This window comes from Camelina sativa, chromosome 15 (assembly GCF_030686135.1).
Source record: "Camelina sativa cultivar CO46 ecotype springtype chromosome 15, ASM3068613v1".
Lineage (NCBI taxonomy): Eukaryota > Viridiplantae > Streptophyta > Magnoliopsida > Brassicales > Brassicaceae > Camelina > Camelina sativa.
This window is the reverse complement of record NC_141894.1, coordinates 31,699,307-31,725,980: the sequence shown is the minus strand read 5'-3', so window position 1 is coordinate 31,725,980 and position 26,674 is coordinate 31,699,307. Positions and strand designations below refer to the sequence as shown.

The following is a 26,674-nucleotide window of genomic DNA, read 5'->3' as shown; positions in this document are numbered from 1 at the left end:
TTCATAAAAATGGTGTGCAGATTACAATATGAGAAATATGAATTGTTTGTTCCTTACAGTTGTAGAGTTAGAAACCTAACTTCAACATAAAACCACCCCAATACTAAAACTCCGGGAGATCAACAAACTAAAAACACACACACAATATTTTTGAGTTCCTACAAACTGGGGAAAAAAGGACAAAAATACAGTAAAAAGGTAATGAATTGATACACTCAAAAGAGAGAGAGACTCGTGAAGCATTTTAGGAGCGAGGAGAAGGAGAAGAAGAAGATGATAGAAGGTTTTGAACAGCATCCATGCTAGGCATAGCTGGAATCGCTCCTCTCTCTGTTACTGTAATGGCTCCACAAGCGTTTGCGAATAGAAGTGCCTCTCTTAGTTTCTTCTCATCCTGCAAATTCACAATGAGTCAGATTCAGTCTAGTTTATAAACCACAGAAGGTTAAAATGATAGAGATAGAGTAAGTAAAAGTACCTTGAGAAGAGTGAGATCAGAAGCTAAGATGTACAACAGACCGCTCACGAATGCATCTCCTGCACCGGTTGTATCAACAGGCTTCACTTTTACTCCACCAACTCTACCTTTAAACTCCTGCAAGAAAATATACAGCTACAAGAATAAGTAATCTAATATCGATTTGATACTGAAGAAGGAGTTTATTCTAAAAGAGAAGCAAACCTGAGTGTAGTATCTACAGCCCTTAGGTCCTTTTGAAACAACGAGAAGCTTGAGATTGGGATGAAAGAGCTTTTGCAACACCACATCATCATCATAAGGATCATCTCCACAAGTCAAGAATGTGATCTCGTCCTCACTGATCTGAGAAACTCTCAGACAAAACTTGTGTCAGTTCAAGTACTACTAGGGATGATGATCTGATCTTCTACCTTAACTTGGAGTAAAAAAGATCATATATACCTTTATCACATCTGCTAAGTTCCAAATACTCATGATCTCTTTCCTTGCAGCATCTTCTGATGGCCACAACGACAATCTCAAATTCGGGTCATAAGACTAGAGACTCCCTGAAGCTTTAGCGATTTTCATAGCTGCAAGCTGAGTCGAACGGCAAGGCTCCTCAATCAAAAACATTAACTGGTGAAACTGGTGAAACTAACTGGTGACACAAGCACACTTGCCAGCTACAATCTATATGCAGAAGCAACAAAAAGGCAATAAATGGTTGTTAAAAAAACCTGTTTTTTCTGCAAATCTTGATTCAGTTGCTTAAGACTTTCAATCTCGGCTTCCAGTTCCAAGGTATAAGCCTGAGGTTAACCGGAATAACAAATCAATATGAATGTTCTTGAAAAGAAAACGGTAGTGCCAGTTTAGTTAAATGAACTCTTTACCTGTTTTCGAGCTCTTGATCTAGCAGCTGATTCACGATTCTTGATCATTCTCTTTTGCCTTCTCTCAACAACCTTCTCCAGGCCCGTATTGCTTCTTCTTCCTCGTCTGATATGGGTGCTGCTGCTGCTGATGTGGTTTCTGCTGCTGTTGCATTTTTCCACCCACTTTGAGGCCTGAACCAGGTGCTTGATTGAAGATCATAATATCATGGTTGCCGTTGAAAGATATTCTGTTTTGATTCGGCTGACCAAATCCAAACCCCAAACCAGCAGCACCACTGTTAGCATAAAACCCACTACCGTTTTCGTTCTGTTGAGTAGAGTTAGTATCATAAGAGCAAGTAAACACCAAAAAAGAGAGAAGCTTTCATATAAGTGTGTAAACTTTAGATACTTTTAGCCAGGAGCAATAAAAAGATCACAAAAATTCGATCCAGAGAGTAAAAACTGGATCCTTGGTTTCAGAGAAATCCAAAACAAAAACAAGACTGAACCAAAATCAATAGTTTTGACCATTTCTTGAAAGATTTTGAAAGAGGGGAATATTTGAAACTTAATTGATCTCAGACTATAAATAAGGAGGGGAATATTATAACATCAGGGAGCTTACCGTATGCAGTGTACCTCTCAGCCTCAGTTTTAACCAATCCAACAAACACATTGTTGGTTTTAAGGTCAGGGAAGAGAAGCTTGGCGACATCACTACTAGTTGTTTCTACGAACTGGATTTCATTGTCTAATGACGCAGCTTTTACAAACTCAAAGCTCCCATAATCAATTGATCGTGAATCTTGACCAAAAGCATCGTACTTGAGTGACCAACGTGAAAGATCAGGCTTGTCTTTTAACACCTAATAACAGAGAACAACAACACTAAACCAAGTTATAATCTAAAAAGCAAGCAAGAACCTGAAATCTCAAGATCAAAATTTTTACCTCTACGGATGAAATAAAAGGCATCCATTTAGGAAAAGATTCACGATCCAAGTAGAAATTATACGCTACGGATACTGGAACATCTACATCCATCTTCACTCTGTTTCACATAAAATTCAAACCCGCCCCCAAAAACAAAGATTGATATCAGATTCAATTCCAATTTCAAAACAGAGAAAGAGAGAATAAAAGCTATTCACACGCCTTAAAAGCTAAAACCAACAAAATTTATGAGATTGTGGGTTTTGTTATAAATCTTGTATATTATACCTCTGTTTTTGAGATTGTGGTTTACTGATCTAGAACAAAAAAAAACAGAACATGGTGTGCTGTCAGATATTTCATCTTTTATGCTTTGTTCTTCCTGTTTACATTATTTGGTATTACGATTCTTAGTTTCTTACGCTAGTAACCTGATACAATAATTCTCAATCTTTATGCATTTAGCTTAAACAGATTCTTTCCTCTTAGAATTTGAGAATTTTTTTTTTTTTTTATTAAGCTATTAATACAATGGTTTGATATGTTTTCTAGTTACTTACCTTTTCTGCCATCAGAATGTAATGTATGTGCTTGTCAGCTACGAGCTGACCCATCTGCCATAAAACATTCACAGCAGATTCAGTAACTTTGTACAAAAGAAAGAATCATCATAATTAGGCTCGATTCAAGCTTATTTTACTTCAAAGACCTATCAGTAACACCTGATCAACTCATCTATAGTACGAGATTAATCAAAAAGGAACCTTAAATCCAAATCAAAACCAAAAGCTGCATTCAAATAACAAAAACGAGACCAAACTGAACTAGAACTAAATCCTGTAAGAAGGAGACAAAAACCTGATGATGGACAGGACAAGAGATAAGAGTGGTTTACCTGGGAGGAAGAGGTAGAGCTCATCACCTTGAAGCGAGACGACAAATCGCAATTCAGAGACTCTTAAGATCGAATGAGAAGAAGAAGAAATCTAACCTTTTTTTAAATCTCTAACATCAAAGCAGAGTTAACTAAGCATCGTCGTCAAGGTCGCTTCGGCTGATAATCCCTATCAAGTACGTTTTTGCAATCGTCTACAGTAACTCGATGATCCAGCGGCTTGACGACTCGATGCCGGATAAGGAAAAAAAAAAGTAGAGCCGATCAGAGAGCCGAGGCCGACGTCGGAGAGAATTGTGGTTCCGACCTTACTCAAATATGAAGCAATCATTGAATATAAGCTACGTCCTATAATTACGAAGCAAAGGGAGATCGAGAGAGAGAGAGAGGGAGATTGGGGGAACAAACCTTGAGAATTTGAATCTTGTTGTCGAGTAACTCAGGTGATATCTTCGGTGGACATGGAGGCGAGCTGGTCTTCTTCGAAGCTTGTCTTGTCTTCAACCATATGAGTCCCAAATCGAAGATAGAGAGGGACATAGATCGTCGGGAAGATAGCATGAAGAGCTAGGGGTTTCGACGGAGCGAGCGATTCAAATCCATCATAGCTACCTGCAGCAAGAGGAAAGTAATCGAAAAGGGGTTATTAAGAACCCTAAATTGATACAAACCTAAACCCAGAAAAGGGACTATGTAAACTAAGCCTCCAAATTTTACATGCGGGCACAAAAAAAATTATCCTCCTGATGATTTTTGACAACAAATCTAACACACACAACAAAACTGGACAAATTAAGCAAATCAAGGAGAATCCAATCAACAAAAATTTACTAAGAAATTTTTTTAAAAATAAAAAAGCAGTTAAAAATTTTGGAAATATTTCATTAGAGAGACCAAATCACTTACCTTGTGAACAATGGCGGATAGATCCATATGGGTCAATGGAACTTGTGAACAATGGCGGATAGATCCATATGGGTCAATGGAACTCTGGCAAAAAAATAAGAAAATGAACATACAACAATATTAACCACCGCTGCGCTGACAGGAGTGAAAGATTGCTCACTGTTGCTGCTCTGACAATAACTCAGGCAAAATAAAAATTAGATCTGAAACTTTGTTCTGAGAGAGAAAGTGAACACTGAACCCACAGAACATTTTGTTCAGTTCTTATAATTTTCTTTCTTTTGCTATGATTTCAGTGGAATAAGATGAATCAAATTGGGGACAAATGTTCAGCAGAGAAGGCGTCTGAAGATAAGCATTCAGGTGTGCAGGGTGAAGATGGTAGTGGAAGGTTATTTACTATGGTTGAAACACTAGGGGCGAAAATGAATAATATTCAGATATCGTTTTCTAGAGCAATAGCGGAAGTTGTGTTCAAACTTCAAGGTATGGAGAGTAGGATGGGTAACTTTGAGAGTGACGTTCAACTATTGAAGAAAGTTGTTATCAACACAACGGATGGAGGAGCGCATACGCAAGGACCTCTTACATTAAGAAATGACGAACAAAAAATAGAGGAGGTATGATCTGCGTACCGTATTGATAAAATTGTTATTATATATCTATTGTTCAGTATGAAGTCATTGTATTTATATATTCGAGGAAACAATATCAATTTCAGTTTTGTGAAGTTGTATAATTAATTTTGTAATTATTTTGATATATGATTTTTTTCGTACACACAATTTAGCAATTTGTATACTTTGTCTCTAGTTTAACAGCGTCATATTATATTTCAAATGTCTTGTAAATAACGTCAAATACATGTCTTTTGTTTCAAGTCATGGCTATATCAGATAAAGCATTCGGACAAGGATGGTTATAAAGTTGCTAGTTGTGTTAGGAATCCGTTAGCCATTAAAGATAAGGTAATGTGGTCTGGGAGTATTAAAATCGAACCAGAGGACAGTGTAGAGCGAATTCCAAAGCAGATGGTAGACAGTGTACAGCGTGTCAAAAGAGTACAGAGTTGGGAGACAGAGGAAGGCGATAAAAGAGCAAAGTATAATGACAAAGTTGATGGAGCAGGTGCTCAACCCGTTCCTATTAATGTTATCCATCCGGTAAGTGGTGGTAACCCTCGCTCGTCGGATCGAAAGTGCGAATCTGTTGTGGATTTAACCAATGAGACCAGGAGTCGTGCATCGTCTCATACAGTGAAAGATAAGGAGAAAGCCATGTATTTTGCATATTTGTTACAAAAGGTGTTTCCTCCATCAAGAGAGCTTGATCTTCTATTAGTAGATCCAGTGGGCACCAACCCTAATGACGAATCAATGCGAGCTGCATAAATGACCCGACGTGAAAGCAACATTGTAGTCCTATCTCCGGCAGTGTACGATCCTTTTAGTGAAGCAAGTCCTGAGAAAATTGCAAAGCTGATGTCCTTCCTAACTGATGATTTGTAAGTCTTCATTTAGAGTTGTATATAATTAGTGTCTATATTCGGATTTGAGGACTACGATCTATAACTGATTTGTTAATTTTGGTATTCAGGGCTAAAGTACCTTCCACTGGAAATGCCGAATTTTATTTTCGCCTCCTGACCCCTAAACAATTGTGGCCAACTACAACATTCGGCTGGTTATGGGATGCGGTAAGCTTCGTAGCATAACATTTGACGCAGTTAACTATGGTATACTAATGCCTGATAGATGTCACTCGTGTTGCAGCACATGGTTACATGTATGCATATGTTCTGTATTAGGGGGACGCAAACGCCATCCCCATATAAAACAGATCGTATTGCTTTTCTCGATCCTTTGTTTGTTAGTATGTGGGCACTCGAATTCCCTAAAATGGAAGCCTCTAATCAATGGGTTTTTGGAGAAGGTTGTTTTGAGACGTACGTGGGAAGGCTGCCAAAATACGGAATGACAAACAAAGTGTGGGTTGACGATGTAGACACCCTGCTCTTCCCATACAACCTCGATAACAACCATTGGGTAGCCATCGAAGCTGACTTAGTCCAGCGGAGGCTAAGAGTTTACGATAGCATAAACAGCGGTAGAACCGACGAGAGTCTACAAAAGAAGTGCAAACCGTTCGCAAAAATGATTCCACGCTTGATACAAGCATATAACCGGAGGTACAAAGATGAGCATATCGGGGCGGCGGCATTTAGTTACTACCGGGTGAAAACACTCCCACAGAACTATCAACAAGGTGACTGTGGTGTGTACACGTTGAAGTGCTTAGAGTGTATAGCTCTTGAAGTAAATTACACAGGCCTATGTGATGCGGCCATGCCTTCTATTAGGATGAAACTTGCTGCAGACGTGTTTGATGAGGTCCCAGACCGAGACTGCTTTCTCCAACTAGATGCTACGTCGGAGACAGTAGATTATCCAGAAGCTGAGTTCAACTCGGGATCAAAAAGTTGAAGAGGTTCCATGTACATTACCGGAGCAGTATGATTTTGCAAAATTGAAGATTGATTTTACGCGTGTTGCTAATAGAAGATGCGTGTTTGGTCATTATTTTGGTAACATGTGGGATTTGAGGATGTCGTTCTTAGATTTTCCGAGGTCTGGTCACTCAAATAGCTCCTATCGGTTGTTTGTAAACCCTCTTCAGGTGTAGTGTTTTTTGTATATTGGAGGGTGTAGATATGTATCATTATGACGTCTTTCTAACTAGTATTAGTATATGTTAGGCCTTTATCAGATGTGTACGTACCATCAACTAAGTAACGGCCTTATTATGGTCTGTGTACAGACGTACGTATATTCATATATGTACGTACCATCAACTAAGGAACGGCCTTATTATGGTCTGTGTACAGATGTACGTATATTTATGATCTGTGTACACACGTACGTGTATTCATCAATGTACGTACAATCGTTTTTCTACCGTTATAGACTTTATTTTTAGGTGGATGGTTGGTGCTTAGTTTCTATCCATTATGAGCACAATAACTTGTCCCTACTGGCAATCCTATGATATGATGAGCGAGGCAATTAAATTGTATTCAAAGTCAGTGAACCATAATCATCCTAAGAGACTGTTACGGATCATATGGACCACCTGCGTGAAAGTAATAAGTACAACCAGGAAGAATGTTTATTCGCTACTTAATTTATCGGACCAATACCAGCTTCGTAGACGTCCATCGCGAACTTCTTTCAGAAATTGTCAATATTGTTGTCGCAGATCTTCAAGCAATCAGTGATCGGTTTACCCATGCTCAACAGTTCTAAAAACTTCATAGTAAAAGGTCCACAATCTCCCGTCCTCAAGTTTTGTCCTACTAGGCTAACCCTTTCAGCGGTAAATGGATCGAGAGGGTAGTTGACATCGATAACCCTCTGAAGTAGGTACGGTATCATCTCACACACCGGCTTGATCCGGGACATTACAAGGGTTTCTCTGGTGGAGGTCATCAAAGGATCGTAAATGGAAACATGTCTCGTTATAAGATTTATGCCCACTCCTACCCAATGCTTAGATTTCCAGTTCATTGGAGCATATATAACGTCGACATCTGTAACCCACTTCAACCTTGGTTCGTGGTGCATCATTTCCCCATTGACGATGTCAATGAGTACTTCGTCCCATCTGAAATTCCTTTTCGCTGTGCTCCTGTTGAATGCTTGGAACCTTCTTGTCAACTCGTAAAACATAACATCGTCCAAAATTACGGTCCTTTGTTTTATCATTTCTTCTCCGTTTTTGTGCCACAGCGTTAGGGCAATCATCTCCATGTGCTGCAGATGCAGTTAAATGCAAACCCGTTGTGGGATTTAAATCCAACAAGAAACCATGAACACACCAAAATCGTGTAGTTAAAGTTTAAAATATGTACCTGACTATGGACCCATTTTTGGGACGATATAAGAGTAGAGAAGAATAGGATATCTGCCTTGCGGAATCCGAAAAAGGTGTGTACCCTGTGCAATTTTTTAATTATGGATACCCTATATCAATGATTGAGGATATCAATATGTCATCGGAGTAATATATACTACACTTACACATTATCTTGTTTTATCAACTCGGTGAATTTGGCGAATTTTCCATCAGCAACATCTTCCATAGGGTCGTATGAACCCGACCCTGCTTTTATCACTATGGCTTCGGATGGTTGACTCGCATGTATCTCCATTATCAATATCTCAGCCCATCCTGTTTCATCCACAATAATAACCGTCTGCGGCACTAAATTGTCTGACTCACCGGGAATACATTCCTCCCCGGGACTTTGATCTGGTTGACCTCTAGTCTCTTTACAGCCCTCTTCGACATCGCTTTCGTTGGGTATTGCTTGGTCTCCGGCCTAATAAGATGCACGTACATACATTAGTTGTGACGTACACTGGACCATCTTAGTAAACACTATAAATATGGCAAATATTCGAAATAAAAAAATAAGTTTGCACAATTGGAGGTTAACTGTTGTTTCTATTTGTACATGTCCATCAGTTTTGTTACAGCCCTCCATGCCATCGCTTTCAATTTGTAGTGCTTGGACTTCGACCTAATAAGGTGTACGTACATAGATTCATACTTACGTACACAAATGTCACAAATACTCAAAATCATCAATGTTAGACACTTGCCTCTTGTTCACCGTCAACTGCAGTTTCATTTTCTACAGGTATTTCGGTTTTGTTACAACCCTCATCTGACTCGCCTTCCTGACGTCTTATGTCCCCTCCGTTACTGTTAAACCACTCGAACTCGAGTTTCCCGCCTTCTTGATGCAGTTCTTTCCCATCCTCCTATTCAAAATAATGAAACTTTTAAGACGCGTGTTCGTAGTAGGTCCGTTGCTAGAAGCAAAATTTTGCACACGTGTAGATTAGAGGAGATAAAAAAATAACAGAATATATATGAAACCCACAGATGGTTATCCCTTTTATGGTTACTTCCTGACCTACCATTTTGTTACAATGCAGATCAGGTTCCATTTTAGTATTCAGCTGCAGCAATATCTGTTCAATTAAAGGTGGACAATGCTTTATTACGAATTTAGTGTTGTAATCTCCATTCCGTGTCAAATACTTACATCGGATACGATTTTAGTTGGTGATAACTCGACAGCAATGTCCCCCGCGTCACAATCTTGGCGACATTCATTAACTCCATTGTCAGGGGATGGTTTGTTCAGGCCACAGTCGTTATTATCGGTGACCCACTCATTAATATGAGTACGGGTTGTATCCTACGGTCAAATATATAAAGCGTATATGATAGGTGCATAAGCATAAACACCCCCATTACGTTGATTGAGTCGTATTCTAAAGAGGATCTTGTTGTCCATTACCTGGCCTCCAACTAAAGAGTCACCACTTACAGTGTGTTGACCATCTATGGCATCCTTCGAACCATCATTATTCCGATCACCCTGTGCACACCACGATAGCAACATAAATTAATATATGTAAGTAGTGAGAAAATTACTACCCTTAAGCTATTTGTCATATCAACCTTAGCAGTGGCAGCGCATCCCCTGTTTCTGACCTTCTCTCCCTTTTTTTTCATAACCATTACTGAACTCATTCTTCTAAACTTTATAGTTTTCCCTCTTTTTTTTTTTGAATACTTCTTCTCTGAAACTGTATGCGAAGCGTCAGAAGGTTCCCCATGTTCGTTTCTTTTAACCTCTAATAGTGCAGCTCTTATCTCCTTGCGGATCTCTGTACGTACGAAAATCTCCATGTTTGCCTGATTTTCCTTCATCAGAGCTTCTTGTTTCCTGTAGAACCGGTATAGTTCCACCTTAAACCTTTCAAATTGGTCATCGTCCAAACGTTCATGAACAACGTGCGTACCCCCCGGTCGCGCATCAGTTCTTGTGCTCTTCTCTTTCTTATTGTCAATTGTTGCGGTGTCTGCTCTTTTCCTCTTCCGACAGTCAACTGTAACTATATCACTAATTAACCATTAATTTTTTTAAAAATTAACTTTATAGTGTATCCCTTTGTAATGTATAAATGTTTTTAATACCTTTCTCTTCGGGACGTGTCTGTTTTGGACACCTATCATCACCTCCCATCCATATTGCCTCATCCCATTTGTGGCCTGCTTTAATAAGATTTTCAATGTTGTCAACTTGATGGTCTTCCTCTTCGTCACGCCACGCCAATTCTCGACTATCACAATGATCCCCACTACCAACCATCCGTCTAATAACCACCTATAATATGATTACAAAAATATATACATTTTACGGAACTTATAGATTCAGGTCGTTAACGTATTATATCTGATAGACAAGGGATAAGTACATACCTCTTTAGCAGCCTCGCATGCGAAGATGTCTGCTGTCTTGATTGGCCGCAGTTTAGCCAGATTATGGATCGATCTTTGATTAAACGCTTGATCTTGAACGTCAGATGGTACTAATCTTGCAATTGCAGGGACAGATTGGAAAGCCAGCAGCTGGAGTGCTAGAGGAAATCCATGAACAGCAACTGATTGTTGCTTGAAAGTTTTTACTAAGCTGTCTACGTCTGCTGGACATTTAAATCCTGTTATAGTCTCCAGCGTCCGTTCAAATGACAACCTTCCCCATGGATATTTTAAAAAAAAATCAATATTCTTGGTCATCTCCACTGTCTTCGGATCTGGTTTTACTGGTTGCGTGGCGCATGTTAGAACTCCATCAACTATTATAATCAGCGCTAAAGCTAGTTTCTGCCACGATTCCATTTCCTCAGTCTCCAACCTTTTTACCAACTCGGAGATCGTTGGTTCCATGTTTTCCCCGAATAGAACCTCCCAAACAGTCTTACATCCTTTATCCGTTTTTGTAGCTCTTTCCACATCTCTCTTTTTAGGATAATTCCCACATTCGAGCCCTGTCAACTCTGCAAATTCCTGTAAACCAAACTTGATTGGATTGCCACCAAACACAATCCACATCTCATGCCGCTTTTTGGTCACCAATTGACGGCAAACAAATCCATGAACAAGTTTACCGGAGAACGAGATCTTGTTAGCAGGGATACGAAAAAGCTGCCCAAATGGAGACTCTAACAAGTTTTCCATTTCCTTTGTTCCACTCAGCACCCTCGATATTGAAGAAAGATATTCCGGTTTTGAATACGCATTTATCTTGGTTTTGAGAGGGTAACGGTCAAGAGCAAATAACCTCCTCGGTAGATCCAAGCTCAATTGAGGAACGATCTCTACAGCCTCGGGATCCATCCTATCACCACGAAGTAACCCTAATACCATATTAATATGTACGTACACTAAACCAATTAACCCTAATACCAATGTCTACCAAAGTTCACTTCTGTTGACGATTAGGGTTATTTAGCCTCTGCCCGCCGCAAATACAAAACTATTCATTGATTTCACATCCTGGGCTACTCAAATCGATACTTAATTGTATTTGCTATATACTCTTCCAACGTAATATAGAATTTGGGGGAACAATCCCTCTTCCAATTTAAAGTAGGAAGTCAAGACAAACACTTACCTTCTGATTCAACACCGGTGATGATAGAGGGATCGAAACTACTCGCCTTTTTCTGATTTCACCCGACCTCTGTAATCTCTTCTTCCTTAAATGTTCCGTCGCCGACTTGTAGGGAGTGTCGTTTTGTAGTACTTATCCCAGATCTAAACACCTTGATTCAAGAAATTGGGAGGTAAAACAACCCTATCGGACAGAAGATTCCGCCGTCGCAGCTGAGGCGTCAGTTTTCCGTCTATTAGCAAGAAAGAAGATTTTGCCTCTACTACTAAACTATTTAAAAATAATTTTTTATTTATACACAGTGCAATGGTTGAGCTTGTTTTTAATTATTTTTATTCATAATATACTGTTTTTCAACGTTATTGGTTCATTTGCACTATATATCAGCCTTTATCTGTCAGTTTATACCAGATGAGATCTATTCCTTGATGTTTTATAAAGTTTTACATTGAATTGGTTTGTTAAATGAACCAATATATTTTCCGGCTATATATAACGTCGACTATAGGGTCATAATTGAGTGGTGCATGCGATGTATCGTCTTCTCTTAACCGGCTGTTACACGTGTTAATTATCTAAATGCTATGTATCTGTCTGGATTGCAGTCACGACGTTTGAAAAACCACAATATGATACATCTGTTTGTGTTTCTTCGCGGATTATATAAGAAGACAAATACACACCCGGTGAAGTATGTATTCGTCTCTCAAAAACCAAAATATCACATCACTAAGTAAACATAAGTGCAACAAAGTCATGGTGTATTTCGACAGGCTATCCGATCTCCAGACGTGGCGTTGTGATTGGAAGGTTTCTGTTAAGATCATCCGCAAGTGGAGAAAGAGAGAAGCGAACATCGTCACCTTCGAAATGGTTGTTTCGGATGTGTTCGTAAGTGACTCGTTTCATCATCATATTAAATGATTCATGTAGATCATGGTTGAACTTTTTTCGTATTCTTAGGGCGATAAGATGCAGGCAACAATCACCGAGGACCTGTTGCCCCAGTTCTCTGCGGGGATTGAGGAGGGTTTGTGGAAAACCTTCTCTAATTTTGTCGTCACTGACGACACATCCGCTGTGAAGGTCGTGGCTTCCAACTACGGGATCATATTCACTGCTAGGACGGTTGTGGACAACATTCGTTGCTTGTCGACCAATCACTACATCGACTACGTCCCCTTCGACCAAATTTATGAACGATGGCCTCCTTGGACCCAGAACTGCTGCTTAGGTAACGTTGCATTGTGTTGTTACGTTTTTTAATATCAAATCCAATACCATAATTCTAATGAAATGAAACCATAGATACGATGGGGCAAGTAACTCACGTCGAACAAAGAATATTGGTGGACGATCCAACTGCTCCACGTTTTGCCGAGAGGACCCGGTTGAAACGGTTTTCATTGACGAATCTCGAGTGAGTCGTTTTGGCGATTATTAGCTTTCACACACTTTAAAGATATACCGTCCTATTAATGTAAGGTGTCTCTTTGGGTAGGGGTCATCACTTGCAATGTGTGGCTTATGATGAAATGGTCGATGATTTCGCCCGCAATTTTTGGCTATGCGGAGGCAAACCAGTTGTAGTCTTGCGATTCTGGAGGCCCAAGTTTAAGGATGGAGGTACGGATTAGGCAAACGTATTTAAAATAATTCAATCACCTTTTCAATATAAGATTACTTCATAATACTAATTTTGGTTACCCTTTTTCCTTATTTTTCCACACCGCAGGAGGGATGGAAGTGGTTAGTCAACCGGGTGTTTCTAAAGTGATATTTGAACCACCCTTCCCTGAGGTTAGAGATTTCAAACTCCGGTTGGAATACTTCGACCAGCGCGAGCGGAGTGAAGACGATTCATAGCCTATGTTTCCATTTGTCAATGTTGCTTACATTATAAACTTCTAAACCACGTTGCTGAACTCTTTATGTTATCTTTATTACCTACATCCAAACAATCTATCTAACGTGGATAGGAATATTTTGATGTGAAATGTTTGTGTGTAATACGCATGGTTAATTATATATATTTATTTTAATTTGGTAAGCATCTTCCTAATACTGCCAACCTTTAATGTTAGACGTATGTGTACAAACGTGTACAAATGTTTATGTTTAATTGGAAGGGTTTGGTCGATAATATTAACAGGACAAGGTTCCAAACAGTCTTTTTTTTAGACGACAAAATATGTCACTAAACCAAATATAACGTTTATAACTTGATTTCAAACAATTAACCCACAACCCAAAATACTACTCTAATAAAACGACAAAACTACATTAAGAAATAGGTCATTGTTGCTACTATAAACAAAGTCGCAACAAACACATTGGTCAGTTTTAATTTCATAATTAATCCATCACTCTTGTACGCAATCAACGTCTTCATCCTTTCCAACTCCATCTGATTTTCCTTGTGCATATTTAAGATGTTAGCAATGTCCTCTTTTTGTGCCTGAAGCGCTTCACGCAAATTCAAACTAGTTAACTTTAGAATATCTTCCTTCACTGTTTTCAGTTCCTCCATCATAGCTTCATCCCACCATTTAAAAATGTGATAGTCCCCATTCTGCATTAATTTAAAAATATTTTTTTACACGAAAGTTAAATATGCAAATAAATCTGATCTTTAATCAACCTCGGCGAAACTGTAAATCACTTACCTCTCTATTTCTACAAGTGTAGTGAAGCCTCCCTGGGTTTGTCCTTGTAAAAGAAGGTTGTAGGTTTGGCGTTTCACCACAGTAACAAACAGCCAGGATCCCATACTCCGCATCGTCATACTCGACTGGACTCGTGTTTGGCAAAGCAAACATTAAGAACGAAACTGATAACGTAATTGAAGGAGTGAAAATAAAGAAAAGAGGAACTTTAAACTATTATCCGAATATCCAACTCTCAAAATCTAATCCAACATCTATGGCAGCGGCTCTCTCTGTTTCCCCCAAATCAGTTCAATGAACCCTAATTTCCCTGAATCTTATAATATATCTATTATATTCGGTTGGCCTTTTATAGAACTTTCTGTATTGTGTCGTTTTTTGTATTGAAAAACAACATGAAGTTTTCCAAGTTGTGTCGTTTTCCAATAGTTGCGAACGGCGTCGTAAGCTTGATACAGTGCCGATATACCAAGGGCTTTATGCTACAGATTGTATTACCGATTATACGGGATTCAATATCAAAAACGGTGCGGTGGTACAGTGGTAGGATTGGCCATGATTGTCCTTCAGTGTCACGAGTTCGAGGCCTTGTAAAGCTGTACTTTTTTTTTTCTTATGTTTGTTAATGGTAAAAATATGTTTGGGCGGCAGTGTTGATATTTGTTGGTGTGTTTGCCCGGTGAAACTAAGTACACGTCGTCTTCACTGCACTGTTGATATTTATTTAGGAATATAAGGAGCAATACGACATCTACTAGACATTTTCGGATTAAAACGAGCAAAACGCCCAAAACGACAACGATTGTCATCCACGTTAATTAACATCTTCATTACATAGTAATTTAATTATCTAATGAAACATACGTGGGGAGATGAAACGCAACACAGAAGGGAACCGACGATACACCTAGAGGATTTCACAAATAGATTTGGCCACCCACCACACTCCGCAATTTACACAGATGATGTCATAATAACGTGTGTTGGTCGATAACCTGCCCCATCTCAAACAACTACTCATGGCACAGTCCGGGAAAGGGATCAACGAACTGGATGGATATACAAAAGAATCTTTGTACGTGTTTTTACGCGCCGTCTTAAACATACTCAACCGTTGGAACAGATCTTCCCCGATAAGCCGAACTCCCTCTGATTAGAGTGGATAGTGATGTGCATCAAATTGGTGAAGAAAACGAACTGCCATCTGCTCGTCCCCATATAACATAGAGAAAATTCCACATGCAAGAGTGGACTCGGCATCTTCGGGGACGTTGTTTTTTAGTAGTGCGATACCGCCCTGAATGTCTCGCTCCTCGGCAACGATCCGTAGGCCCTCGTTGTAGATTGCTATGCTGTTCCCTGCTTTCAAGCATTTTTCGAAAATACGCCTGTGAATCCCTTCTTCCTGGTGTTCACCATTTGGATTCCTTGTCGTTTGGAATGAAGAAGGATGTTCACAGATGTGGTAGATGCTGGCAACCTTCAGAACTTCTGGGGCAAGCACCGCATCCACTCCTCGCCGACCAGCCTTTAATAATGGGCCAAGGCGCCAGAACCCATCAATTACGAGATGCTTGGCTATTTTTATCGACATCTCGTCTGGCAGATCAATCTTCTTACGGCTAGCAGACGCCATTTTTTGGGAGTTCAGTAAACTAATAGCAATATGTGCAGAACCAAATAGACGGAAACTGCCGCCTGCCCACTAATATAACCTACGTTTTGAGAGGTGGTTGGGGAGTTTGGCGAAAATCCTGGAAATTTATACTACTTTCTTTATGACGTCGTTTTAAATTACCCTTTTGTTAACTACTTAATTACGAAGGAACCCATTTTAGGTTTATGAGCTCTCATGCACGCCTACTCGATTATAATTACTAAAACATATAAGTAGTGCGAACCACGTGTCACTTTCGTGTTATCGGATTTCAAATTCATTATATTCGTATTCGTTAAATATCGGCTGTAACTCAACCATCAGCTAACCCTAAGCCTAGACTATGACATTTGTAGGTTCTCTGATGTGACAACTTCGAAGAGAGTCGTATTTATTGTTGCTTTAGATATGATAGTTTTCTCATCATTATGTTTATTTGATGTGTATCCAGTTACATAATTATCATCACTTCCTCTCAAGTAGATCAATCCAGAGGGTTGCTATTCACTAGTATTGATTGTACGATTATTTAAGCTTCTGTACGTAGACGACTATCACAATATATTATGACTTCCAACGTACATCAACTATGGTGTGGGGAATAAATTATCTTTCTGATAAGACAATACAAACATTCGTCTTATTATTAGGAGATAGTACAAGCATTCTGTCATTTCTTTTACTTTATTTAATGTCCAAAAAGAAATAAACATTTACTAATATTTTTGTGAAATAGCTACTAATAATAACAATTTTAATATTCAAAACTCTCCCTATTATTTTCTATCTCAATTTCAACAATTATTCGAATATTAAATAAATAGGATAGAGTACGTTTTAATAATAAAACCATTGTATATATTCTCACGAAATTAAACCAATATTTGAAATAGAAAACAACATTTGATTTCTATTTCTCGTTTGTTTTTCATTCCTCATTCCGCGGACAGTCTGACGAACGTCCGTGCAGATTCTGTATGGGTTCCGGAGCTTTCTGCTTCCTGGGCAATTGTTTCAATTGTTGTCCCATCGTGTCCCATCACATTGTTAATGTAGTGTTGTGCAGCAAACTCACTTCTATAAGTTAAACAAATTAAATGTACATGTGAGAGTCTGAACAGATAAGAACACATACGCTTTCATACCAATTATTAATATAATATCAACTTACATCTCCTTGTGATGGCCAAGTCCTTCGAAATCTGCTCGAATGAAGAATTTAGAAGACGCTTCGGTGTGTACAAGACATGGTACGCCTACACACAATTACGTAATTGAGTTGCTAGACAAATTACATGTACTTGCTTCTATCATAATATCAATTTCATCTGACGTAGCTTCATAACTCCCAACCTTAAAGAACCGGAAGACACAAAACACTGGCTCGGATTTGTGGAGAACATGACATCCCTTTGATTCCCAATCAGAGAGGAATTGATGGGCATAGAAGTCTGTGAGACGACATTTGACACTTTCATTCCTGCATTAACGCACAGTTGCTTTCAAATTTAAACCTATGAAGTTCCAATATATATATGTATATTACTATGTCTATAGCATAATAGGTACTTAACCTGCCATTCAGGAGAGTGAAGACAACTTCAATACACCTGCCATCGTAACGTCTTCTTATGACGTCCACATTTACGATGCACCCACAAACATCTAAGGGGGGGGAAAATAAAATGGGGATGTAACGTTTATTTTGTACTTTTGCAAATGATACACTTAAAAGTAACGTCCTCAACTGACCAAACGACCACTAAATGAATCTCAGCAACCATCGCAAGTTCATAATTCCATGGACATTAATATATACATATTAAAGAAATTATAGATAAAACATACCGAAAGAAACGAGATGAGTAACTCTGCCACGAGTTATATCATCGATATCCTCGAAGCGGAAGTAATTTTTGTGATTCAAAGGTTGGATCACATCCATGGTTGACTCATGCGTAAACTTGATTTGGTATGGGTGATGAGCATTCCTCTCCTTGAGAGTTGGATTGATTAATTTAAACTCCCGAATATCGTACCAGGAACCGATTTCAGGGTTTGGCGGGATATTTGGGTATTCACCCTGTAGAAACGCCACTTCGATTGTGGAACCCTTCATAACATATAAATTGTTATACATCAAAAACTGTTGGGTTTAGCGAATTAAGAAAGACTTGTTCAACTAACCTCTTCGTCCACAAGGAGGAGAACTCGTTTTATAAAGCATTCGTGAATCGACCAAGCGTTCAACACCTTGGTGTGGATACACCAACACCAATTCCTTCTCTCACGGTCCAGTTCAGCAATACGATCGGTTCTGAAGCTCATGGTGATCTCAGATTTTGGATATCTCTTACTTTAAACTGTGTTAGGATTTGACGAAGGTTGAGAGCAATTTAAATATTTACGGAGAGCGAAATCTAGAAACGGCGCAGCCTTTCAACTTTCCATGGTGTCCGTTTAATAAGACCCTAAATGTACGTACCTTCCCAATGTAGTATACGTACATATGTATAGTTTGTATATTTACAAGACTAACAAATAACCGGGAATCATAAATTAATAACGAGATCCCGACCAAAACGAAAGAGGATATCGCTAAGCCCACAGCTTAACCATTAAACTCATAAATGTTAACAAGCATCGATAGACCAAAATTATGTTTCCCTCAATTCGAAACCCTGTACCATAATTGTGATAAACACTTCAAGAGATGGTTTAATCGGGCTTGTTTTAAATAATATTCGGTTATTAGCGGTTTCAGATTTACAAGCAGAGTAAAGGTAGATCAAATATTTAGCTTTTCTAGATTAAGGGTGAAGAGCATAATAAAAAGGTATACAATTTATGCATGTCTTTCTCATGCATTAACCACAAAAAGACAAATAAACTACAGTTAAAAATAATATCTATCTTGAACAGCCACATATTTGATTTATAAAGTTAGAGAACTCGTGTAATTTTATTTGTAAAATATGCTAGTACGGAAACGTGTCTTTTTCTACAAACCGGATTTGAGACAAATTATATACGAACTACACAACTTTCCAATTTGACGTCCGGAACAGCCAATAGCTATAGCATTAAATGCGACAAGTACATGCAGGGATTTGACATCTTCTTTTGTGTAAAATCATTCTTACTTATATTTTGAAATGACTATTATCTCATCATAGTGTTTACTGATCACTTTTTAAGCAAGTAATAATTATAAACTTTGCCCAACGAGTACAGTATATATTTTTGGTTACCGAGACGACGAGAGAAAAACCTTTATCGTGTGAACCAGTATGATGTTGCGTAAGCATTACGTACACCTTTTCCCAACTAATTACTCTGTGTAACTTATTTTTCAATACGCATTGTGCTAAAAGGACACGCAGAGTAATTATATTGTACAGTTTATATACAAATTTCACAACCTACCTCCTTTATTGTTGAAGCATATATAATAGCTCCGATAACGAAATCTCAAAAAAAGAAAAAATGCCGAAAGCACACAATAAGCTCCCATATCTCCCTGATGATATTTTACTCGAAATCTTTAGGCTTCTCGCAGTAGATGGGCTGTCGCACCTTGCTCCAATTTTGAAGTCGGGTCGGCGAGGACTGAAGACGGTGCTCGACCCCTATGTTCTAAAGGATGCAAACATCTACAACATCTGTTGGGATCCGTTATTGATCCAAACGTCAGACGACCCAAATGGTGGCCCTCAAGATAAAGGGATTCATAGGCGTATATTCAAAAAATGCTTCAAAGCTGGAAACGAAGTTGCAATCTACTACGAGGGCCTCCGGATTGTTGCGGAGGAGAGAGACATCAAGCGAGGCATTTCTGTTCTATCTCGTAACGTTCCCGCAGACGCTGAGGCAACACTGGCATGTGGTATCTTTTCTATTTTATATGGAAGCGAACAGATGGCGGTTCATTTTCTTCACTTATTTGATGCACATCACTTTCCTCTCAAATCGCATGGGGTCAGCTTTGTAGGCAAGTCTGTGTTTCGCCTGTTGTTTACATACGAGGTGGCAATTCAAAACACGTACAAGGATACATTCGTCTATCCATCTACTCACCTCATCCCTAACCCGGACTGTGCCGCCATTTGTTGTATCCAATCCGGTTTCTTCTCTATAAACTTTCGAGATTACGACATCTTGTGTACTAATTGCGGACTTTGGTGGTTGGCGAATATGTGAAATCCTTTAGTTCTATAATCTCCAATGGCTGCTCTTTAAAGTTTATTTTTTTTTTGTTTTAATGTGCTGTTGTATACGTCTGGTACGTACATGTGAACTTATATGAGCGGTGGTACGTACATCGATAATTTGTAGGGTATGTTATTAAATAAAACAAGACGATATGAACGGGACTAGTCCATGTGTACGTACACGTCACACACAATAGAACTAGTAAGGTTCCCCATGTACAACTATGTATTTATGTACGTTGCCCTGTTACGTTGTACGTACACAAATACATAGGTGTGGCACCGTGTACGATGGCGGGATAACACTAAATAGAATACATACGTTGATTATAAAATAAACTCCGGCATACACCGGATAACGGTTCGAGGTTCCAAAAAGAAAAAACAACCATCAAGTACATAATATTTATACATTAACCTAGTTGAAAACGTCGTCACTAAGGTTAATCCGCAAAAAAAATAACAACATGAAAAGAGGATCTTAAAAGAACGGGCGCAACTCCTGTGCATACCAGTAGAAAAAACAAGACTTACACCCGGTGAGGTAGCTACTGCAAGTACACCTACGGCGGTGGAGGAGAGAAGGCGACGATCTCACTTCAAAAAGGGGACTACCGAGATGGAGGTTCGCAACATGGTACATAACCAGGCCAGCGACTTCAACGGCGGTGTTCATGTGAGGGACCATGAACCAGAAAATATTGCCAAACGCCTCGGCCTCCGTCACTTGGCCGGTAAACGTTGTGAACAGCACATAAGCGAAATTCGCATACGGATCCGTTGGTGCAAAATAGCGTAGCTTTGCCATACCTTCAGCAAAGGTGGGGGAGTTTGAAGCTAGCCTGACGCCCTCAAGATAGTTCGCTACGATGTGGCCCCTGTATAGGAGAAGCTCAAAGTAGGGCCTGAACTTAGACTCCATAGTGATGAACTGTGGCCACGTGATGAACGGACGAAGTTGAACAGTTTGGAGGTCGACAGTGTTCAGCGCCTCGACCAATACGGGGATAGGAGTGACAGATACGGGAATAAAATTGACAAGGAGGCTTGTAGGGTTTGGCAGCTTGATGGCCAGGAATATCTCGTTCGGAGGGGTGTTCATTGTTTTTGTTTTTGTTTTTTATTTTGTTGGAGACGATATGGGCTGTGGATGGTATTTGCTGTGTGTAGGGAATAAAACATCTTCTTACGTACACACATCTATATATAGTGAGAACAGTGGTAATTTTATTTTTACTATAACATGTAATTAATTCGATGGTATTTAACAGTAAAATATACTGATTGTATAGGAATATATTTATATAAAAATGTAATGATTCAATTATGTTTATTAGCCACGCCAAAAGTATTCAACAAGCTATGTTGGTTCTTTGGTACTCGTGTACGTATATAAGTAAAATTACATAACTGATATTTGACATCTACAACCCTGCAAGTCATATGGATTAAAATTCACTTATATGGACATCAAATCAGTTGGCCATTGCATTAAAAATAGCAACATGTCATTGCATTAAATACGACTACTATTAGATACAAACACATTGTTAATTTCCCTATATTATATATTAAATATAGTGGTTTCAATTTTAAGTATGAAAGGGTAATATTCAATTCGAGCTACACGTGCATGTAACTGTTGATGTAGGTCTTAGCCATGTATCGTACAGAATAAGATATTCGATAAACTATTAGTTTTACTAAAACTAATAGCCAGTTATCACATCTAACAAAGTTCGTGGTTACCTTTATTAGCTTGACTTATTCTGCAAAGGTGCATCGCTGACAAAATACTTCGTTTAATATTAAAATTAGAATTGATAGGAGATAGGGTGTACACGGAAACAAGGAAATGCAAACATGTTTCGTTATAAAACTACCAAAGCATTTGACTAATTCGGCGAGCGCACCACCAGATTGTGCATTTCCTGCAACGATGCTTGTAAGGGCCCACCATATTGAGTACGTCTTCCTTCCTCATTGAGAGCGCACATTTTAGTGCGCACGAAGGAGTTGTTATTTCCCCATCATCAGGGTAGTCAAAAAACACACCATAAGTTGTATTGTGTGATGCTCCATAGTGAATAAGCTCAGTGATGAGTTCTTCACACATATCTCCAACCTCTTCGGAGTCAAGTGGGTAGTGTTTTATAGAAAACAGCTGAAGCAAATGACCCGCCTGGACTCCGGACCCTTTACAGATGCACAACATGGCAGACGCAAGAGTAGCGTCGGCATGTGTTGGTACGTTACGCAGGAGTAAATTTACGGCCCCTTCAATGTCCCCATCTTTTGTTGCAAGACGAAGGCCTTCATAATATATGGCCGTTGGATTATCCGCATCAAGGCACCTTTCAAAAAACTTCCGGTGTCGACCACCAAACATGATATCATCGGGGTCACTGCACATGTTGAAGATGTTTGCCTCTTTCAAGACGACGCGACGGTAAACTATAGTTTTGCCTCTATTTCCCGAACGTAACGAGTGACTGCATGTACCACCAGTGTTTTGCTGCCATTAGTTTAGCTATTCGCGCCAACAGATCGTCAGGAAGATTTGGGTTGGTCATATTTGTAGTGAAAGTATTATGTGCACATTGTAATGCAAACGATTTTATAATACAATCGTTTGATATGGTTGGGGAAGTATTTGGTATGGATATAAATGATACTTGATATAACTGCGTGACAAGATGGCGAGGTAACATCAAACCACTAATTATTAAGAGTTTATAAACATCCACTAACAATATAGATGGAGTGTCGTTTTGAGAATCTTAATGGGCCGGTTGGAATATTTTAGGCCTCTTTACATCATAACCATATATAATCCCCCACATCCCCTATTAGTATACACGTGTCATAACCATATTACGGATTTGAAGTCTACTACTATAATCTACTATCTCAATCTCGATTATTCACTACCCGCTCAGCTTAACGTCTATTGTCAGACATGACACCAGTTGGCAACTGCGATGTGACAACTGATACCCGCAAAAGTCTTATATGGGAAGACGTAGAAGAGTTGTTTAACAAGTAAGTAGAGGGATGTGACTTATATCTCATCGATGTGTCTTGATGAGTACGTTTAACATGATGTGTTTGTAATCATTACTCAGTTACGAAATCTGGTCACAGTGTGAACTAAGGGTGTGAACAAATAATAGATTCACACATGGTTCGTATGGAACAATGATTACTACGTATTTAGGCTATAGTTTGACCTCTCTCTATGTCGAATTATGTGCGGATTTGTAACTTGTATTAGTATTAAACAAAAAAGAAAAATCAAATTATTGCTTTGTTCAGTGCGGAATTTATGAAACCGCTAGGTAAATGGTCGTTGGGTAAAGTATATGCGGTTCATGGGCTCCAAGTATATGCGGTTCATGTGTTAACTGTTTTGGAAACCGCAACAGTAATTTTGCTTTTCCAAAAAAAACTAAAACTACAGAATATGTCTTGATTGGTAACATCACGCGGATTTAAAAAAAAAAGCTTAAAAGGCGCACTTATGCATGTCGTCGTTCATTGCCATAATTATTAAAAACCGTGCAACTCCCAACTACAACTCTCCCTTTATTAAGAGTACCCTCCACAAGTTGCAACACATACGAAACATTGTTTTAAAAAAATCAAGTGAAAATGACGACTGCAACTCGAAAAATGCCTGATATACCCGATGAAATATTGATTAAAATCCTCGGCTTTCTCGCAGTTGATGGTTTGGAGTACCTCGCTCCAATACTGAAGGCAGGTCATCGAGGTGTAGAAACGGCGCTCTCTCCCCAAGTTTTAAAGGTTGCTAACATCTTTAGCTTATGCTGGGATCCGACGAGCTTTCAAGCACCACATCACCCAAATGGTAGAGTCCAAAATGAAGGGATCCACAGGCGTATCTTCAATAAATGCCTAGATGCTGGCAACAAACAGGCAATTTTTTTCGAAGGTTTCCGGGTTGTTGCCGAGGTGGAAGACATTAAGCAAGGTATCGCACTCCTAACTCGTAACGTTCCCGCGGAATCTATAGCGACACTCGCTTGTGGGTTTTTTTCTATGTTAGATGGGAACTGCGAGATGGCTAGACATTTTCTTCAACTGTTTGATTCACATCACTACCCACTTAAATCGGAACGAGCAAGGTATCTGGCCAAGGGGGTGTTCCGGTTGCTGTCTAGATATCAGACGGCGCGAGTAGACACATACAGGAACACATTCGTCTATCCTATTGCTCCCTTTATCCCTTCTCCGGAATGTGGTCGATTGTGTTTATTGAAGCATGGTTTCAAAAACAAATGGTATGAAGATTATGACATTGGCTGCAGAAATTGCAGCCTCTGGTGGTTGGTGAAAGCTATGTCCGAGATCATGTAGTTACTTTTCTCATAATATGTTTCGCCCTAAACGTAATATGTAACGAATATCATGTTTTCAACGCAGTTCTTATATCTTCTAGAATCCTTCTACGGCAACTAAATCCGTTTACAATGTCTCCCTGTTGTACTACTATTTTGGTTCATGTAACACCTAGGTTGTATCCTTCATAAGAACGCGGAATCTATCGCTACTTAATATGTTGTTTACGAAAACTAAGAGGTTGGGTGCCTAAAACTCGTACCTACCCATTGCAAAACCACTTATATATAATACTAAGACGTACACAACCTGAAAGATATTAGTGTAATAACAACGTTTATAATTTCAGTGTACGTTCAAGAGAATGTACGTTTAGTGTACGTACAATAGTATATACTTTAGGCCTTGTACGTATTAGATTTTGCAATTTGCGTGTTCGTAGAATGGGAAGGAATAGTTCAGGCATTATCTCCCTTTATGCAATTATTGTTTGGGTGAGCAAAACCCCCTTTATGCAAATTAATTATAAATATATCCGCTGACGCAGATTCTTCTATTTCGTATTAGTATATACGTGGCGCCACCATAATAACGGATGTCAAATGCGTTATACACTACTTAGACAATTATTTCTCTTAAATTCCGCTAGGCTCTACTTAGGGTAGACATGACAGCAGTAGGTTGGACGAAGTGACAACTCCTACCCCCCAAGTCGTGTTATCTCAGCGTGATGTGATTTATATCTCAGCGAGTTTTAATTAAACAGTAGTAAGTGACGTTTGTCTCGGCGCATTACAACAATAAACGGGTAGGGTGTTAGCTAAATACGTATCTCGTTAGCGTTCTATAAATTATAATTACCAGTCCCACTGAGTGCAACCTGAACTTTGTGTTCTTCAAACACCCTTCTGTACAAGTTGTAGTTCCTACTGAAAAATCACAGAAAGATGGCGTCTGCGTCTCAAAAAATGCCTCATCTACCAGATGAGATGTTGATTATCATCTTCGGGTTTCTCGCAGTTGTTGGTTTGAACTACCTAGCTCCAATAGTCAAGGCAGGACCTCGAGGAGTCAAAACAGCGCTTAGGCCTCAAGTTCTCAAGGATGCTAACATCTCCAGCATTACTTGCCATCCTTCTTGGTTCCAAAAATTACATCATCGAAATCGTAGAATAAAAGAGGAAAGGATGCACCGGTGTATCTTCGAAAAATGCCTTGACGCTGGGAACGAAAAGGCAATCTATTACAAAGGTCTCTGGGTTGTTGCCGAGGAAAGCGACATTGAGGGAGGTATTGCACTTCTAACTCGTAACGTACCCGCAAGAGATGATGCCACACTAGCATGTGGATTTTTTTCTATGTTACATGGGAACCTCGACATGGCGGGTCATTATCTTTACCTGTTTTTGGAATACCACTACCAACTAAATACAACTCAAACAAGGATTTTGGGCAGGGAGTTGTTCATGTTGCTGGGTAGATATCAGACGGCGCGAGAAAACACGTACAAGGATACATTTGTCTATCCGATTGCCCGTTTGATCCCTTCTCCGGAATGTGCTAAATTGTGTTTATTGGAGCATGGTCTGTACTCTCTCAACTATCGAGACTATGACATGGTGTGCAACAATTGCGGCCTTTGGTGGTTGGCGAAATCTATATCCGAGATCCTTTAGTTATATTATCTCTTTAGATGTTTCGCCCTAAACGTTTCATCTAAATGCCTTCTGTTATAAACGCAGTACTAATATCTACGTCATAGGCTTTACGCGGACTGAATCCGGCCTTTTGTTTCAATGGTTTTCTCTTCTACTTATTTTTAAGCATGTACCACTTGATGTTGTTTCCTTTCCTTTTGTAACTGTTCTATCTTGCAAAAGAACTATACACAATAGATATATCTGCCAATTGTGTATGTACAACAAAGTGTGTGTGGGTACATGGGTCCTTACGTTTGGTACGAGAAATGTATTGTTTTGTTACTACTGTGCATTCGGTTGGTGAAGTCGGGAAGTGTTCACATCCCTATGATTTCAAGGTATCGGGCCTCAATTTTAATAAGCCCATTCGGTATGGATTTGTTGTTTATTTCTTAAACTCAAACAACATTCGGTCAAATTTAATAAGCCCATTCGAACGCACATCAGAAGGCCTCAATTTTCAGAGTTTGAG

At 39.2% G+C, this 26,674-nt stretch overlaps 2 protein-coding genes and 1 pseudogene across 3 annotated transcripts; 1 reads left to right on the top strand and 2 right to left on the bottom strand.

Moving 5' to 3' along the window:
• LOC104747853 (putative fructokinase-7) lies at positions 1-4,064 on the bottom strand (annotated as a pseudogene). The gene is made up of 11 exons (XR_015582214.1): positions 3,578-4,064; positions 3,170-3,476; positions 2,835-2,888; positions 2,293-2,392; positions 1,967-2,207; positions 1,357-1,600; positions 1,201-1,272; positions 923-1,081; positions 683-823; positions 479-595; positions 1-394 (listed from the first exon to the last, which is right to left on the bottom strand). The product of XR_015582214.1 is annotated as a putative fructokinase-7 (transcript).
• A 6,299-nt stretch (positions 4,065-10,363) lies between these two features.
• On the bottom strand, positions 10,364-11,359 carry LOC147927417 (uncharacterized). The gene has a single exon (XM_087487452.1). The coding sequence runs from the start codon at positions 11,357-11,359 to the stop codon at positions 10,364-10,366; it is 996 nt and encodes a 331-aa protein (XP_087343578.1).
• Positions 11,360-12,362: 1,003 nt separating this feature from the next.
• LOC147927416 (uncharacterized) lies at positions 12,363-13,472 on the top strand. Its single transcript, XM_087487451.1, has 5 exons — positions 12,363-12,497; positions 12,570-12,840; positions 12,915-13,026; positions 13,108-13,232; positions 13,342-13,472. Exons 1-5 carry the CDS (start codon positions 12,363-12,365, stop codon positions 13,470-13,472), a joined length of 774 nt encoding a protein of 257 aa, XP_087343577.1.
• The last annotated feature ends 13,202 nt before the right edge of the window (positions 13,473-26,674 follow it).